General features: G+C 32.8%; 2 protein-coding genes across 2 annotated transcripts; one reads left to right on the top strand and one right to left on the bottom strand.

Annotated features, from left to right (window-relative positions):
* Nucleotides 1-542: 542 nt before the first annotated feature.
* LOC128165052 (DNA repair and recombination protein RAD54B-like) lies at nt 543-15,796 on the top strand. The gene is given in 26 exon segments (XM_052829248.1): nt 543-779; nt 888-925; nt 1,839-1,984; nt 2,079-2,137; nt 2,277-2,298; nt 2,418-2,472; nt 3,330-3,417; nt 4,505-4,604; nt 4,666-4,754; nt 4,866-4,952; nt 5,388-5,542; nt 5,639-5,686; nt 5,788-5,869; nt 5,986-6,066; nt 6,289-6,438; nt 6,571-6,682; nt 6,883-7,062; nt 9,851-10,059; nt 10,493-10,651; nt 10,950-11,076; nt 11,251-11,357; nt 12,050-12,115; nt 12,881-12,994; nt 13,576-13,728; nt 15,334-15,408; nt 15,659-15,796. Coding segments are annotated over 26 exon segments (2,727 nt in total). The 5' UTR covers nt 543-692.
* Nucleotides 15,797-16,243: 447 nt separating this feature from the next.
* On the bottom strand, nt 16,244-16,980 carry LOC128165763 (gem-associated protein 6-like). Its single transcript, XM_052830587.1, has one exon. The coding sequence runs from the start codon at nt 16,842-16,844 to the stop codon at nt 16,311-16,313; it is 534 nt and encodes a 177-aa protein (XP_052686547.1). The 5' UTR covers nt 16,845-16,980; the 3' UTR covers nt 16,244-16,310.
* Nucleotides 16,981-18,589: the final 1,609 nt, after the last annotated feature.

The following is an 18,589-nucleotide window of genomic DNA, read 5'->3' on the forward strand; positions in this document are numbered from 1 at the left end:
ACACAGACACAAACACCAACATGCTCTGGACGCATCACACAACATTGACTGGGTTTGGAAAATTGAAACTTGTAGAAGCATTATTATGTAATTTAAGTTTAAGAGTTTAAGTATTGACTGAGACCCGGTATATTGACTGACAATAACACACCTGTTACATGTACATGTAATCCGAGGATTTGACTGACATAATCATGATCTTCGGGGTCGGGTTGGGCCACGATGGAGGTTCAAATTTTACATACGAATAAATGCAGAAAATATTTGAAGATCTTCTAACAGACTTTTGGTCCAGGAAAGAAATGGGTCTTGTGAAAGTATATTTAAAAAAAAAATATTCGCTTAATAAGAACTTCAGTGCTTCAGTCTGTAATTTTTTAATGTATCCATGCATACAGCATCTATAATTGATAAAGTTTAATTCAAAATTCTTGAAACATCATTTGGGCCTAAAAGGATTTAATCATATAAACATGATAAATGTGTGGAGAAATCTTAAAACACAATCTGTATGTTTTCGAATACGAATATGTATGTGAACGACTTGTCTGCAGTATACAGAGAGGAAAATGGCGCGTTATACAAACAGATGATACTTTCAAAGCTACTTTCTGATTTTTTCTTGGCAAAACTTTATGGAAAATAATACGTATGGATAGGAAACTGTGGATTTGTTTGATATATAAGCAAAAATGAGGAGATCGGCAGCCCCTAGTCAAGGATCACAAGCCAAAAGACCCAGATTCAATGTTCCTTTTAAAAGTCCATGTCAAAATACGGTAACATTATGTGCATGTAAAATGTGTAACATGAGATTATAATATTTATCAGCGTGAAGATTTAGTTTTGTTGAATGTTTGAATAAATTGTTGTTGTTTTTTTTAAAGGGCGGGGAAGTGACAGAATTACCAAACCCTCCATTAAGGTAAAAAGTACTACATTCTAAACAGCTTAATGAGATTCTTTTCATTCAGAATCATTATCAGATAAAACTTCCATAAATTACGTTGTTGTCAAAACTTGGGTTTTTATTTAAATATTCATAAAAAGTGGTGAGATATAAACACTTTACCTTACACTGTTCTCTGTCCTAGGATTGTATTTTTGTTCACTTTTTGACAATCTTTTTAGTAATTCCATATACCTGTCACAGGATTAATTATTTTAGTTAATTATTCATATTTGCGTTCATTTATTTCACATTTCATGTTATCATTTCCCATTGTTCATTTGTTTCCATTCATGTCGCTTCATTCATTTATACAATCGTGCATTCATAGTATGATAGTAGTACTAGAGGAAGAAGAAAATATAAGATGATATAAGAACAATGGTCCAAATTTCGCTATGAAAATAATTTTCATTGGAGAATTTAAAATTTGTAAATATATTGACATATTCTGTGATCCATTTAGAAATTTTTCGAACGCATAGCAGAATTTTTCATCATTATTTGCCAATGCACTAATGTTTGCAATAAAATTGCAGTAGACTCTAAATTTCTAATTAGCATGATTAGCACTGTCTTTCAACATATTATGATAAAGAGGGCATTTTAACACAGAAATGAATATAATTTGGACACTGCTATTAATAAGAATCAAAATAACAATGAAAAAAAAACTTAAAGGTTAACTCAATTGTGACAGAATATATGTGATGAAGTACGTACACTGTACTGCTAGAAAGTTAATTTTTCTGCCTTATAATAGATATATTGTGATTGGACAAGTTTTTTCAAATCATGCATACTCCCTGCTTATTGGTCAGTATTTTAAATATTTAATTTTTTGCTATATTAAGTTTGTATATTTCAAATTATATATTCAACTGTGCAGCAGGGAAATAGTTTTGACTCCAAAATTCACAACAAACAACATAACTAATATACCAGTAACAGTGAATGAAGCGAAGAACAAAACTGAGAAGATTTTAGCTGGATTGAGCTCAAAGAGTGTCCCTGTTCCTTCAGCAGGACCAGCTGGTATTGCTAATTAATTAATCAAAGAAATGCTGATTTTATTAAATAGGTTTTTAAAAAATTCTTAATTTCTTAGATATGTTTAAAACCTTTTCAGAGAATGGTGCCAAACAAGGATATTTTGCTGTCATGTGGTGTAAACTATCAAAGAAAAAGGTTTGTTATTTATTTAAAGTTCTGAGATTTTTGTCATTACAAATACATTGTACCATTAATGGATGTTTGAAATATGTGTAAAGTATTGATAACTGCAGTGATAGTGATGAAATTCTGAATAATTTGATCTTATTTTCAGCATAAAAAATGGGAAGGTGATGGTATGTATAACCGATAATTTTGACCTAACTTTTGATTTCTATAATTATGTAAAAAAAAAAAAAAAAAAAACACACACATTTTTTTCTTACAGTTAATAATTTTTTTTAAACTGTTTTAGCTGTTTTGGTAACCCAAGGAAGAAATGCTACATTATACGACATTGAAGGCAAAGTGTATGTTTAATTCCTTTTATTAGTTACATGTATTACCTTTAGAGTTCTCTATTTATGAATTTTACTGTGAATATGTGCCTAAGTAAATCTTTCTTACACCACAGTTAACTAGCAAGCACCACTATGCTTAGTTAAATTTCCCTTTTCTCATATCTAATTAAAATCCCCCAAAACCAGAAGGTCTGCTATATTCTACTGATGGAAAATAAATATTGAAATAAGTTTACCTCAGCATTTGGTTTTATTTGTAATTATGTAAAAGTGTACAATAATTGTTCTCCAAAGCACTGTTCATACTTTTGCACAAAGTAAAATTTTAAATTGAGAACATTGGCTAATATTGTATAGATTTTACATGAAATCAAATTAAGGTGGAATAACACACCTGAAAAAAAATCACTCGAATTAACAGTAAATTATTTAATAATCATGAAAGATATGATAATAAACAAACTGTACAAATGTCAAATAAGCGAAAAATTTGCAGTTTTGGGATAAAAAAAATTAATATAAAAAAAATTCAATACAATAAGTAATAGCAAAAGCCCCTGCAGGATTCAAACTCGGGATGTACGGATCACAAGCCCGACATGTCATCCACTCGGCTATGAAGTAAGTTACATGTTGCTTTCGATAAAATCCTTTTAATAAAATGAATGTCGTTTCGATGAGAGGTCAGCCATTTTGTGACTGTGTTATTCCACCTTAATCAAATTTCCATACTATAAATCATGTTATCATGCTCAATGAAAGAACTGTTAGAAAAAAAATTGTACTTGCAGAATATTTCTCTCTCTCTCTCTCTCTCTCTCTCTCTCTCTCTCTCTCTCTGAGACAAATGTAATTCTGATTCACAGAATAGGTAAAGGAACAGGATATAAATGTACAGAGCTGGAGGTATTGAAGGAGGATGAAAGCTTAACAATAGGAGGCAAAGAGATCCAGGTACATTGTTTTAATAATAGTTAAGTTATTTTTATTAATTATGCCCTTCTACAAAGAAGGGAGGGCATATTGCATACTGCTGTGTGTCGGTCGGTCCACTAAAAGTTTCCGCTCATTTTCTTCACAGAGGATAAACATATTGAAACCAAATTTGGTATACAGGTTTATCATGATAATATCTAGGTCGAGTTCGATACTGGATGCGATCGAGCCATTTTCGACAGAGTTATGGCCCTTGGACGTAGAAAAATTCCAGTAATTTGCAGTTTCCGCTCATTTTCTTTGCAGATGATAAATACATTGAAATGAAAATTGGTATACAGGTTTATCATGATAATATCTCAGTAAAAATCGATACTGGGTGCAATCGAGCCATTTTCGACAGAGTTATGGCCCTTGGACGTAGAAAAATTCCAGTTATTTGCAGTTTCCGCTCATTTTCTTCGCAGAGGATAAACATATTGAAACCAAATTTGGTTTACAGGTTTATCATGATAATATTTAGGTCAAGTTCGATATTGGGTACAATAGAGCCATTTTCGACAGAGTTATGGCTCTTGGACGTAGAAAAATTCCAGTTATTTGCAGTTTCCGCTTATTTTCTTCACAGCAGATGAATATATTGAAATGAAATTTGGTATACAGGTTTATCTAAATAATATCAAGGTCAAGTTCGATATTGGGTATGATTGAGCCATTTTCGACAGAGTTATGCCCCTTGGACTTAGAAAAATTCCAAATATTTGCTGTTTACGTTCATTTTCTTTGTGTATGTTTCCAAGGGAGGGGGGCATAAGTGTTTCACAAACATCTCTTGTTATCATAAAGTGTTATGTCATATGGAGTGCCCTTGTATAAGCTACCTAAGAGCTATACTGAACTAAAAAATCCATGAAAAATGCCTTGTTATGTTATTTCACTCCATTTATTGTATTAAAAATACTTAAGTACCATTCGTTTTAAAATCATTTTGAATTTGCAGTTCATATGCAGTACATGTGATTTCTATTAGAATAATTGATCATCATTTTCATGTAGAGTCTGAGTGACTCATTTTATTGAATTTAATTTCTTAAATTTATTGTAGGTGATGTCCCTCATGACTGAAGACCACTTCAAATCTGGAAAATGCTTTTCCTCTTTAGCAGAAAGTACAAAAATACTAACAGTGCCAGAAAGGACACCAAGTGAGAGATAATGTTTATTGGTATTAGTCTTTCAAAATTTGCAAATGATGTTAACATGCAGATGTAAATCTTTCATTTTGAAAATATTTTTTTCTATTGCCAGTTGCAGACAAAACTTTTGTCAACCCATTGAAAGGAGAAAGAGCATGTGTATGTTGTATTTTTGGTGACTCTGTTCACTTTTTTCGTTGCTGAATTTTTTTACCAGAAGGATATGATAGATTTTATGTCAAAGTTCAAATGTATGCTTAAAATTTTCAGACAGCTCCTTCGTACTGCACCACACCACGGCATGACCCGTCATCACCGAATGCCCTTGTGATGCCTCAACCTAGTGCTGCTCATCAGGTATTATTGTGCATGTAAATGTAGATAAATGCATTCACTATTCTCTAAAGTTCGTATCAAATCAAAAATACAAGTTATAAAATAAAATTTTTGTGATTTAATATTATTTCTTGTTCCTTATTGACATTTTGAATATGTAGTTTGATTTCAAAATGTAAATACATGTACAGTCAGACTTTGTTATCTCAAACTAGATGGGACTGTTTAAAAACTTTGAGATATCGTGGGTAAAACACTTTTTTTTGAAAAGTTGTTACGACTAACAAATCACTTTGACATAACCATTGTATTTGAGTTATCAGTGTCAGAGATATCAAAGTTCAACAGTATTATATTCTGTTGAAGTCTAAAATAGAATAACATGTTCTGGTATCAAAAATACACATGTACAGTGTTTCGATAACACATGTAAATGACTTGGCCTGTGTGTTGTAGTGGCAGTACAATAAGAAGAACCTCCCTGTTGTTGATGTGGTGGTGGATCCCTATCTATCTGTTCACTTAAGGCCCCACCAGAGGGAGGGGGTCACATTTCTGTACGAGTGTGTGATGGGATTCAGAAACCTTTCAGGGAGGGGAGCCATCTTGGCGTAAGTGTCACTTTTGGTGATTAAACATAAGATTTTTTTTTCTTTTGGTAGTATTGTTGTAATAGAACTTAGGTTTATTACTTCTTTAATTAACAGAGATGATATGGGACTTGGAAAAACTCTACAATGCATTTCTCTTATCTGGTAAGTAACCAGGTTTTGAATTTTAGAATGTGTTGATACATTAAATTAAAAAAAACCCATAAACTGTTATGTTTATAATACTTTTTTAATTTTAAACACAGGACTTTATACAAACAAGGACCATATGGTGGGAAACCTGTCATTAAGAGAGCCCTTATCATTACACCAGGCAGTCTAGTCAAAGCAAGTACCATACTAAGAGAGGAGATAACCTTAGGTTGTGTTTAGTGCTTCTAACAAGCTTGTCCTGTATTGATTACTTTTCAAAATGAAACGTACCATTCAATTTTCTGTTGTAGAATTGGTTTTTGGAGATAAAAAAGTGGTTGGGCACAGAAAGGTTGAAGGCTTTTGCTGTTAGTTCAGATAATAGAATTGAGGTAAGAAATAATCTACCGTATATGCAGTATTGGAAGATTACATGTATATCTGACATTGAATTTTCATTTATGTTTTGCAGCAATATTGCTGGCATCTTCACTAGCCAAGTGTCCAATTCATTTTTTTCTCATCGGGAGAATCAATCAGACATTTGGCTAGTGAAGATGTATTGCTTGTTGTTTCCATAAATTTTATAGTCATTATGTATGAACTTATTTTAGGAGTTTGTGAATACATCCATTTATCCCATTGTGATAATCTCCTATGAGATGTTTGTCAGAGTGTATGAACAGTTGCAGTCCTTGCAGTTTGATATCATAATATGTGACGAAGGACATAGGTTGAAGAATAATAATATCAAAACTACCTCTGTAAGTGTTACATACAGTACATCATAAATTTTAATGTATACTTAAAAAGATTGTAAAGTACATTTATACATGAAACTGTTATTAAGAAAATTCTTTTGTCTTTAGTTGGACATGAATTGACTCTATTTTCAGTTAATTGCCAGTATGCCTACCCCAAGAAGAGTAGTGTTGACTGGAACCCCGATACAAAATGACCTGCAGGAATTCTTTTCAATTGTGGAATTCTGCAATCCTGGATTACTTGGTATGTTACTTGATCCCTACAACAATTACTTTCAAAAAGTGTCAAGAACATACGGGTACACGTACATGTATGATATCTATAGAAAAAGGAAAAAAAATTGAGACAATATGCTCATGGAAAATGTCAACTTTTTCCAAATATTTGTTTAGTTTTAAAATGAAGGTACATGTAGGTCTTACTACAGGATTCTTTTTTGTCAGGATCTTCTGGATCATTCAAAAGAGTGTTTGAAAATCCTATCGTTGCCTCCCGTCAACCAAGTGCTTCGCCTGAAGATATTGAATTGGGAGCAGAGAGAGGGAGTGAACTCAGTCGTATTACGAAACTATTTGTTCTTCGGCGATCTCAAGAAATCAATATCAAATACCTGCCTCCTAAATGTATGAAATTTTTATTTTAGTGGATTTGTTTTATCTATTTTTAGCTCACCGAGACGAAGTCAAGGAGAGCTTATGCTATACCCTCGGCGTCGGTGGTGGCGTCGGCGTCGGCGTCCGGACCTGGTTAAAGTTTTTGTTGCAGGTCCTGTATCTAAGCTATTACTTGTCCTATCTTCACCAAACTTGCATGGATGATGCATCTGGACCTACTTATGGACTTGAAAGACTTGCATGCTGAATCTGGGTCCTAAATTTCAGATGCTGGAGGAGGTTAAGGTTGTTGGACCAGGTTAAAGTTTTTGTTGCAGGTGCCCTTTGATAGCAGTATCTTAGTTACTGCTGGTCTGTACTTCACCAAACTTGCATGGATGGTGTGCCTTATGATACTGATGCACCAGACAGGCTTGAGTGCTGAATCTGAGCTATAGGTTTCGGATGCTGGAGGAGGTTAAGGTTTTTGGAGCAGGTTAAAGTTTTTGTTGCGGGTGCCCATTGATAGCAATATCTAAGTTACTACTGGTCCTAACTTCACCAAACTTGTATGGATGATGCGTCTTATGATACTGATGCACCTGACAAGCTTGAATGCTGAATCTGAGCAATAGGTTTCGGATGCTGGAAGAGGTTAAGGTTTTTAGAGCTGGTTAAAGTTTTTGTTGCAGGTGCCCTCTGATGATTAATCTTAGTTACTACTGGTCCTAACTTCACCAAACTTGTATGGATGGTGCGTCTTATGATACTGATGCACCTGACAAGCTTGAATGCTGAATCTGAGCAATAGGTTTCGGATGCTGGAAGAGGTTAAAGTTTTTAGAGCTGGTTAAGTTTTTGTTGCAGGTGCCCTCTGATGATTATATCTTAGTTACTACTGGTCCTAACTTCGCCAGACTTCCATGGATGGTGTGTCTTATGATACTGATGCACCTGACAGGCTTGAATGCATACTCTGGTTTCGGATGCTGGATAAAGTTAAGTTTTTAGGAACAGGTCACATGTTTAATAGATGATAGTACTATTTCAAACTTGCATAGTTGATTTAACTGAAATATGAATGAATCGCAGAGGTAGCTTCAGATGCAGAGCTTGATCTCCATTATCAAGGATGCTAAAAAATAAATCTTAGTTATTACTGGTCCTAACTTCACCAAACTTGAATGGATGGTGTGTCTTATGATACAGATGCACCTGACAGGCATGGATGCTGAATCTGAGCCATAGGTTGCGGATGCTGGAGGAAGTTAAGGTTTTAATTGCTAGTGCCCTCTGATGATGATATCTTAGTTATTACTGGTCCAAACTTCACCAAAATTGCATGGATGATGCGTCTTATGATACAAATGCACCTGATGGGCTTGAATGCTGAATCTGAGCCATAGGTTTCGGATGCTGGATGAGGTTAAGTTTTTTGGAACAGGTCACATGTTTTATAGATGATAGCTTGCATAGTTGATTTAACTTTATTATAAATTAAATGCAGAGGTTGCTTCAGAAGCAGAGCCTGATCTCCATTATCAAGGATGCTAAAGAAATCTCCTACCTCACTCAAACCAGCTCGATAGATAGATGTGTTTGTTGATAAATGATATAACATGATTCCTATGATAAAGTATGATATGAGACAATATTGTTTGATATGATACAATATGATATCATATGTTATATTATAAAAAGTTATATGATACGATATGATATTGTATCAATTTTTTTGATATTTTATGATATGATTATGTATCATGATATTGTTATGTATAGTATTGTATATTATGATACAATATTGTATAATATTATATTGTATTTTTAATTTATTATTTTATCACATGATACAATTACATAAGATATTGCAAAATATTATATTGTATCCTATGATACAATATTGTATATTCTATAATATTGTATCATACAATATTGTATAATATGATATTGGTTTCAGTAATATAGAATTATATCACATGAAATTGTATTATATGATATTGTAATATTATATAATATTGTATCATACGATATTGTATGATATGATATTGGTTTATATGATATATTATCATATCACATGAAATTGTATTATATGATATTGTAATACATTTTATTGTGTCATATGATGCAATATGTATAATATAATAATGTATTTTATAATATTTTACCATATCACATAATATTGTATCATTTGATAAGATACAATGTTGGAATCAAATTATATTGTATTATATGATATAATATCATATAATGTATCAAATATGTTTCAGTGTCGTTCAATACAATATCATTCTATATTATACAATATAATATCATGTTTCAGTGTTATAATGTATTATGTAATATGATATTGTAATATGATACTATATCCATTATATTTTATGATATTGTATTATGTGATCAAATACAATAAGGTATAACACAATACAATGTCATATCATACGTTACAATATCAAATCTCATTATTGTTTATTACGGTATTTTATTTATTTATTTATATGATATATATTATATTAGAAATATGACATGATGCAATATTTAATTTTATATCATTGTATTGATTAACATATTAACATATGATTATCATAAAAAAATTTATTAGATGATATACGATATTTTGTCAAAACAGAATCCATGAATATCCAAGATCATAAAGTATGATTTTCATATAAAATGATAAAGGTGGTCTTATGAAGGTGATGTCTCATAAGGGTGATGCTCCGTCTCGGTGAGCTTAGTAATCTATGATTACCTATGTTTAAGTATGTATTAGTATAATAAATACAATACACTAATGCTGAAGGAAAATTTTCCATAGGTGAAGTAGTTCTCTTCTGTAAGCCTTCTGCCTTACAGCTGAGCTTGTATAGCCAGATGCTGCAGGGGAAGCTGTTTCGATCCTGTCTCAGAAGTGACGGTGCCACACATCTAGTCTGCATAGGGGCCTTGAAGAAGCTCTGTAACCATCCTAGTTTGATCTTCACTAAGGCATCTCAAGCTGAAGAATGCCCTGATGACATAGAAGAGGTTATTGTTTCCTCATTTGCATGTCTTTTCATTCAGAATCTTATTATTATTCTCCTATATACTGCTTTAATGTGCAAATTAGTTTTCAATTTGGTTTAGACAGGCATATATGTACATGTTACATATATTAGGTAGTTTGTACAGGTATCAATGCTTACATCTTACAGAAGAATATTACGAGATTGTTGGTTAATTCATCTTGTAAAAAAAATCACGAGTTATTAGTCATACTGGCGTGCGACCAGTTCTCACAGAGTACCATTTCTCGCCAGTACTTTGTGACGTCATTTTATCAACACATAAAATTATATACGAAAAATGACGTCACAATGTACTGGCGAGAAATGGTACTCGGCGAACACTGGTTGCACGCCAGTATGGCACATGTATAAATTCTTCAAATAAAACTCAGTTTTTGTTTTAATCATTCAAGGGTTCAGTGTACAGTGGTCTGTCTTCCCTCTTTCCATCAGACTACCAAGAAAAGATCTACTCTGCTGAGCATGCTGGGAAATTAAAAGTTTTATCTGAAATTCTAATACAAATACACAAAGACTGTGAAAAGATAGTTATAGTCTCAAATCACACAAAGGTATGACTTCATGCAACAAATGTTATAGTCTATTGTACATGTATTACTTTTATAAGATTTCCTATTTTGTTCTCTGACTCTCTGTTTGATACCAGATAACTTAACAGTGATAGTGAAAAGTTTTAATAACATGGTATTGTTTTTGTTTGTACATCTGAAAATCCAATAATGGTACATGCACATGTATATGTTTATGGTTTTGCTAGCTTATTTTCATTTTCATAACAAGTTCTTATGATAAAATCTTTTGAGAATTAATAATAAATTTCTTCTAATTTTAATGATATTTTTCTTTCAGACTTTAGATATTCTCCAACAGTTTTGTTCCAATTGTGGTTATGGTTATTTAAGATTAGATGGACAAACTTCCACAAATATTCGTCAAGAAATTGTCACAAAGTTTAACAGCAAGCATTGTTTGGAAAGTAATTACATAAACATTAATTAGTACTTTTAAAAACAGAATTTTAATTTCTTTGAGCTTTATACATGTACCATTCAGTAAATGTATGGTAGTAATTTTTAAAAACAACAGTTTAATTTCCTTGAGCTTTCTATATACTGGACATGTACCATAGAGTAACATTTTCTTGTTTTAGAAGTATTCTTACTGAGCTCAAAAGCCGGGGGAGTTGGCTTGAATCTCATTGGAGCATCTCGACTCTTACTGTATGACATTGATTGGAATCCTGCCAATGATTTACAAGTTAGTATGGACTTTGTGCCTTTCAGTTGAATCTTTGGGCTATTGGTGTACCAATGTATTATTAATATTCCTAGCCTTCGTAGTATAAAAGTATGGTATTTTTCCCATTGATTGAAAATTGCTTAAAAAATTGATACTTATACACTTACTCACGTAAGTGTTAAGTTTTGTATATTGCAAGGCCTAAGGCAATTTAGATTTCTAGGTTTTCTACTTATGCCCTAAAAAATTTACATTCTTTTTAAATGCAGTATAATATACTGTAGAATCATTTAAATTCGTGGGGGCCAATTTTTGTGTATTGTTGGTTTTATACTTATTCGTGGGGATTTAATTTCGTGGGTGCGTCAGTTTTCACTTTTAGTAAAAAAGAAGACTCTTTCTAAAATATTTTCATTGAGGATATAAATTCGTTGGGAAGGGCTACCCACGAATACCACGAAAATTGAGCCACCACAAATTATAATGATTCCACAGTACATGGATATGCTTGCTCATGTATAACAAGTATAAATAGAAATGCATTATATTTATGACCATATTTTATTCACATGTACATGTATGTATATAATAAATGCCTGAAAACAATAAGTGATAATTGAAGGAAATTTTGATTGATATCATTCCTTGAAGCTATGCTGACTGTTGGCTATTAATGATAAGTGATGAATAAAGTCTCTTTTAACTTGTAGGCCATGGCTAGAGTATGGAGGGATGGACAAAAGAGAAAAATCTATATTTACAGACTTCTTACAACAGTGAGTTAATTGTATTAATTTATCGGTGGAGATTCTAAAAAAATAATACTTCTGATTATGGGTCAACTAGCCATTTATATTACTCATTGGTAGTTTATTATTTTTTTAAATGCTTTTTTTAACACAGAAAAATTACTAAGTTTTGTTTTAATTAACTGGGTTTCCCAAAGGAAAAATCCTGTTATTGAAATGGTAAAAAAAAAATGGTGGGCAGGTGATTGCCAAAAGGGTACCCCTATTGTATGAAAAACTACTCCTACAGTTTTCAAGATAGGTAGTGGAAGTTTTGCAGATCAATTGTACATACATGTATATTAGAGGTGTGCGTATTACTTGGATTTTGATTTTTGATAACTTATGAAAAAAATACTTTTGAACTTAAATATTTTTTATCAGAAAATTGCATACAGGTTATTCCATTCTCTGGATAAGTTGTGTTTTTCAATTAATTCAAGGTTGACAAATGGATTATGGAAACTGTTAACATAAAAGAAAACCTGGTTTGCTGTCACATTAACAGCTTAACACTTGTTCACAAATGTTTTGGAACTTCAAAATTGTGTTTTATTTGATTGCAATACTTGAATATAAAGAATAATATATAATAGCTTTCATCTATAATCAAATATTTTTCTGATTATCAAATATTTTTCAGTTGTCTTTGGTTGTTTTTGTTGAACTTAAGGGTACCTTTTTAAAAAATTGAAGGGATGTTAAACATAGATAGATATTTGGTTTTAGTCAGAATAACATATATCCTTTTAGGGAACAATTGAAGAGAAAATTTATCAACGCCAAATCAGTAAACAAGGACTGAGTGGTGCTGTCATGGATCTCAAAAACAAGCGGGAAGCTCAGTTTTCTCGTGAAGAACTAAGAGTGAGTGAATTTAATGTTGATCATGTACAGAAGTCAGATCATTCAGTTAATTTACCAGGGGAAAGCGGTGATCCTTAATGTCAATCATATTACAGTCATCCCAAGATGGCTGAAGCAAAATCAGATGTTTTCACATTTTTCATGAATATGTATTCATTCTCATGACAAAAACTTAATTTGTGTACCGTAGTTGTACAACAACTTTATAGATTATACATGTACTAAACTTTGCAGCAATGCTATCACAAATCGTTGTTTGAAGGGGAGGGGGGGTCTAAGCTTATAGTGTCTCCAACTTTTGGTTGTTTAATTGCAACATGTGCTTAACTTCTCATTCTAATGTTGCTTACTTCAAATATATGTAACATAAATACATATATGTACATGATTAATATGATCAGCATTCTAATTTGTTTTAAAGTCAACTAAAGTTAAATCTCTTTCAATGACTGAAAATTAATTGAATGAAAACCACTTTTCCCCAGTGTACATGCTAATGTTACTACATGTATATGTTCATTAACCATTGTTTTCAGCATTTATGAAGAAGTCTCTAGATGATTGATTAATATTTTTTGCAGGATTTATTTTCTCTAAATGAGAACACAATTTGTGATACTCATGACCTCATCAAATGTCAATGTGATGGGCGAGACGACACAGGTACTTCAGAAGCTAATCCCTTACAACAGACTGCAAGGTCTTGTCAGTTAGGGTCTGCATCCATCATTCAGGTAAAGTACCAGTATGGTTAAGTATTCTCTTGATACTTTACAAAAAAATTGCAGCAAACGGGAGTGCTCTACATGGAAAAAGAGGCCCATGGGCTACATCACTCACCTTAACCAAGTTCTTGTATCATTTTATATTGAAACATATAACTATGAAACTCTTTAAAAATATTGTAAAATTCTCATTTATTCCAAGATTTGACAATACATTAAACAATATACACTGTTTCGTAATTATCTCCCTATTTAAAAGGGTTTCAACCTTTAACAATTTTGAAATCTCTTCGCATCTCTTGGCCCACTGGTACTGAAAAGTTTACAGAGGGCAGTGTTTTCCCCTGAAAATTTTTGATGCATGGGGGAAGTTTGTCAGAGTAGGTGTGCGGTGCAGCGTTAAAGCACCCAAGCCAGCGCAAAATCACTGTGCATTAATAACAATATAACCTTTTGATGAAATGTACTACATGATATGTACTATAATTGATGCATTTTAATGAAATCTACATCAACAAGTATTATTTCAATTCATAATTATATTTTAAAATAAACAATTTCTCTTGGGGGTTTTTCTTGCAAAACTAATAGCATTTTTTTAAAATCAATCTTTTTAGAGACGCAAGTTTTCACAAGACACAAGAAATATAGATTCACAAGGCAGTTCAACATCAGCATCTATCCCATTACTTCTTCTAAATATTATATAGAGGAAATTTTTTAGGGGGGTGTTGAACAAGGATCGACAGAACAAGTCTATACACTTACAGCAAACTTGATTCAATTTATTCTGGACAGTTAATATTTCTTGTTTAAAATTGTATGAAAGTTTCTGTGATATCTTGACACCAGTCCCCGTCCCTGTTTACATACATGTATGTACAATCATTTTCATAGGCATACAATATACGATGTTTCTAGTCATGTGACATCGCTTCCATGTATTACCTGCAATTAACTGTAGTCTTTTTATTTATTGTGTACATTTTCTCAAGTTTCCAATATCCTTGCGGCAAACAAAGAGTTCAAGCATGTCGAACCCAAGCTAACACCATCGAGTGAACATTGTGCTATTTTTAGATCTTGGAAAATCCACAACATTCAATAATGGCAAATGTCGAAAAAAACCCATATTGTATTAAAACAAGAAGTAATCATGCCTCTATTTATGCATTTATCACCAATTAATACACTCAGTTTTTATATATCTCAATCATAAGCTACATCTGTAAGCCCTTTAATCGTTATGCTGAGATCGATGTCGAAATTGACGACGCTCACTGCGGGTGCAAGTGTTTTATAAAGTTTGAGAGGAAAAACAACAATTTTATATCTACTTAACTGTTAAGATGTGAAATAATTGAAAAAAGAATTTTGCTTTGAAAAAAACATGCATAGCGGGAAGCATGGTGGCACTGTGTGATGCATGACAAGGGATTTTCAATGCTTGGCGGTACCGCCATGCAAAAACGGCCTGAGGAAAACACTGGAGGGGCAGGCAGGCAGACAGACAGATGGACATCAGATGATCAGTAAAGCTCTCTTGAACATTTGGTTCAGGTGAGCTAAAAAAAAATTGAGACACATTTACTTATTAAATATGTAATTTTGTAGAAAACCAAAACTCTTGGCATGGAAGAACTATTGGACTGGAAGCATATTTCTGGAAACAAATTTGAGGAAAAAGAGGTATGCCTGCATCAACTAAAATATGGTACTAGATTATAAAGGGTTAGGGGTATTTTTGCCCAGTAACAGTTGTAGACTATTTGGCTTTGATTGTAACACTGTTGCGTCAAAAGTTAACTCACCGTTTTATAAATTCAATGATTCAGAAAACAAACGAAGTTAAAATACAAGAGGCACAAGGGCCACTTTGCTCATTTGAGTAACAATATTAGGTTCTGATCCATTCTATTTTTTAATTTTCTTTATACAGGACTGGTTACTTGGCAATGCCTGCTCTTGCATTACATTTGGATTCTGGCAGGAAACTAACAATGAAAAGAAAGCACCCATGGAAAATTTAACTTTTGATTAAAAAGATAAAGATACTGTGAAAAGAAATGTGGAGTGATCAATTCGCTATTTAATTACTGTTCTGTGTTTGAACACAAGACTGGTAACTTTTCAAATTTGTTTTGTATTACATTTGTCAAAATTGTAAAAGAAAGCAACTAAGGGAAATCAAGTTTGAAGAATGTACTCTGAATAGAAAATTGCAATAAAGACTGTAAACAACATTTAATTGTAAAGGTTACAGTACAAAATATCAATTTGTTGCATGAAACATTTTCTGTACCTGTTTTGTGGAATCATTAAAATTCATGGTGGCTCAAATTTTTATGTTACCCCTCATCCTCAATAAATTCCCAATAACAGGATTTTTATTCTCTAAACATACAATTACAAAAATGCATCAATAAAACTTCATCCTTACTAGTGGACATAAACCTTTGAAAACTTTGAATTTTTTTTAATGAATCCATGGTACCCATGTTTTATGTACATGTAATATTGTATGACTATATTACAAGTTATGTTTTATAATTTTAATGAAAGAAACATTAAATGACAATGTCTTTCAAACATCAGCACCATTCCTCTTGATCAGAAGGCATGTTTTTAATTAGACCCTGAATTCTACCCAAGATGATTTCATTAGTGCTACGACAATTGTCGACTCCATAAGGTGGCTCAATAAACAAGGCATCTGAAATTGACAGAAGTTCTCCATTGTTTCCAGCAACTTGCACTGGTAAACGATTCTTGAGTAGCCAACTTTTCAGTACATTCTTTCTCTTCTCAAGTTCCTCCTCTGAGAGTGCCTCAACTTCAGGAGGTCTAAACATGGCTTCAATGCGTTTCTTGTAGGTTTCAGAGTTCTCGTCCAAAACAGAAACTTGTCTTACACTTGGTCCCATTACTATGTCCAATTGTGTCTTGTCATCTGTGAAGGATAACAGAACAAAGCTCTCTGAGACTGGATCAATAGTGTACACCCATCCTGTGACTTCTTTCCCATCCTCTTTAAGAACGCTGACCTGTTTGTTTAGATACTGCATAAAATCATCTGGATCCCGTGTAAATATAGGGTGAACACTTCCATTTATTTCTCCTTCCATACTTTTGAATCAAAGAAAATACACAATTTTAGTTTCAGTCCTTAGTGATTAAGATCAAATTGATCAGATTTTTTGTACTTTTCTAGTAGTTCAGTTTTATATGTAAGTTGATTTCTGAGAATGTCAATTTGTTTCAACTGTTCTGTTTTGCTGCATTGTATTCCAGGCATTTTATCAACAAATTCTCTGGCCTTTTCTAATTTGATTTTCAATTCTTTCATTTTTTGGTTGACATCAGGAGATTCTTTGTCAATGCTGAAATAGAGTAGATAAATATTTCACAAAAAGTACTAAAAAAACAACTAGGTGGGGCACGATCTCTAGAATGTAGATTTCGCTGCAAGTATAAAGCTTTGTAAAGTGATATAAAGAATAGCGCTACCAGGGCAGGTAATAAAAACCCTCTTCAAGAGTTACTATAAATTTCTTATTTCAGGCAAGTTCTTAATTCCATGATTCTGCTGTTTTGTACCAAATCACGAGAATTTTGTATCAAATCACGAGAATATAAAATCAGGAACACCAAGATGACATAATTTACATGTAGGTATTTGAAAAGCATTAAAGAGGACTTTGTTTCAACCATTCTGAATTAGAAATTAAGCTCAAGGTCATTGCACACTCCCTTTCCAACACACACTCTCGGGTGTAATGTGATGGGGCAAAGAGGAGAAAAAGAGTTTTTGCATGTTTACTTTGGCATTCAATAAAGAAACTTGATTCAAGTTTACTGCAATGCAGCACAAATACAGGCAATTTTGTGGTAAGGTCTGAGCAAGACTGGTTCAAGGGGAGAGAATTAATGGTACAAAATTGGATTTCTAAGAGATCCAATTTGACCTTTGCTTTTGACTTATGATTATGATCTTATAAGAAGGTCTATATATGCTTAAGACAATGGTCTGGCAAGCAAATGTTCCTCGTATCGTCGGCTGAAGAAACGTGATGGCCCAACCCGTATTGAACGACACAAAGCAGTCACATTAATTCTTAGAAACTTTGAATTTTGAATATTTATTTGAGTAGGTGAATCATCCCTCGATTATCAAACACTGAGCAAGGTCTGCCGACCGACATTAAAGAGAATTCTAAATGTCGATTGACCGATGACAGACGTAACAAACTGTCTGCTGATGAATGGATGTTGACCGAGGAGAGCTCGACGGACTTTAACAACTGTTTCACCTGAGGAAATTAGCAACTGACACAGAAAAAATTATAAGTTGGCCTGTTACAGAACTTGAAGCATTGTTAAAGTTTAAATTAGGAAGAGTGATTATTACATCGGTCCAATCTAATTAGAATTAGATCCTTCACGCTCCCGTATTTAATATGTCGCTGTGACATATCAAATCATACCAGATACGGGAGCGTGAAGGATTTAATTCTAATTAGATTGGCATCGGTCTGGTTTCAATTGTAACTGAGTTACAGATTTGCCTTACTGGGAAACTGAACTGTATTCTTGCCTTATATGTGAAACCTGACGCCGTAATGGGAACATTTCATAACATAACTTTTTTCAAATTAGTGGATGAACGTAGTTTGGGCACAAAGGAATTTATGATTCATCAAAATATCAAGCAATTACTGGTGGAAGTAGAAACTAGACACCGAGTATAACATGCCAAATATCAAAATAAAGAGAAATTGCCCAACCTTGCATGCCATTGTTATAAGTACGAATATTGACCACTTTATATTAACTTAGGGGGCAACTCTACGCTGATCATAAAATTGATCAG

The sequence above is a fragment of the Crassostrea angulata genome, chromosome 10 (assembly GCF_025612915.1).
Source record: "Crassostrea angulata isolate pt1a10 chromosome 10, ASM2561291v2, whole genome shotgun sequence".
In the NCBI taxonomy this organism is placed as follows: Eukaryota; Metazoa; Mollusca; class Bivalvia; order Ostreida; family Ostreidae; genus Magallana; species Magallana angulata.

Coding starts and splice junctions, on each gene's coding strand:
- LOC128165763 (XM_052830587.1), bottom strand. CDS start 16,844: ATGGAAGGAGAAATAAATGGAAGTGTTCACCCTATATTTACACGGGAT.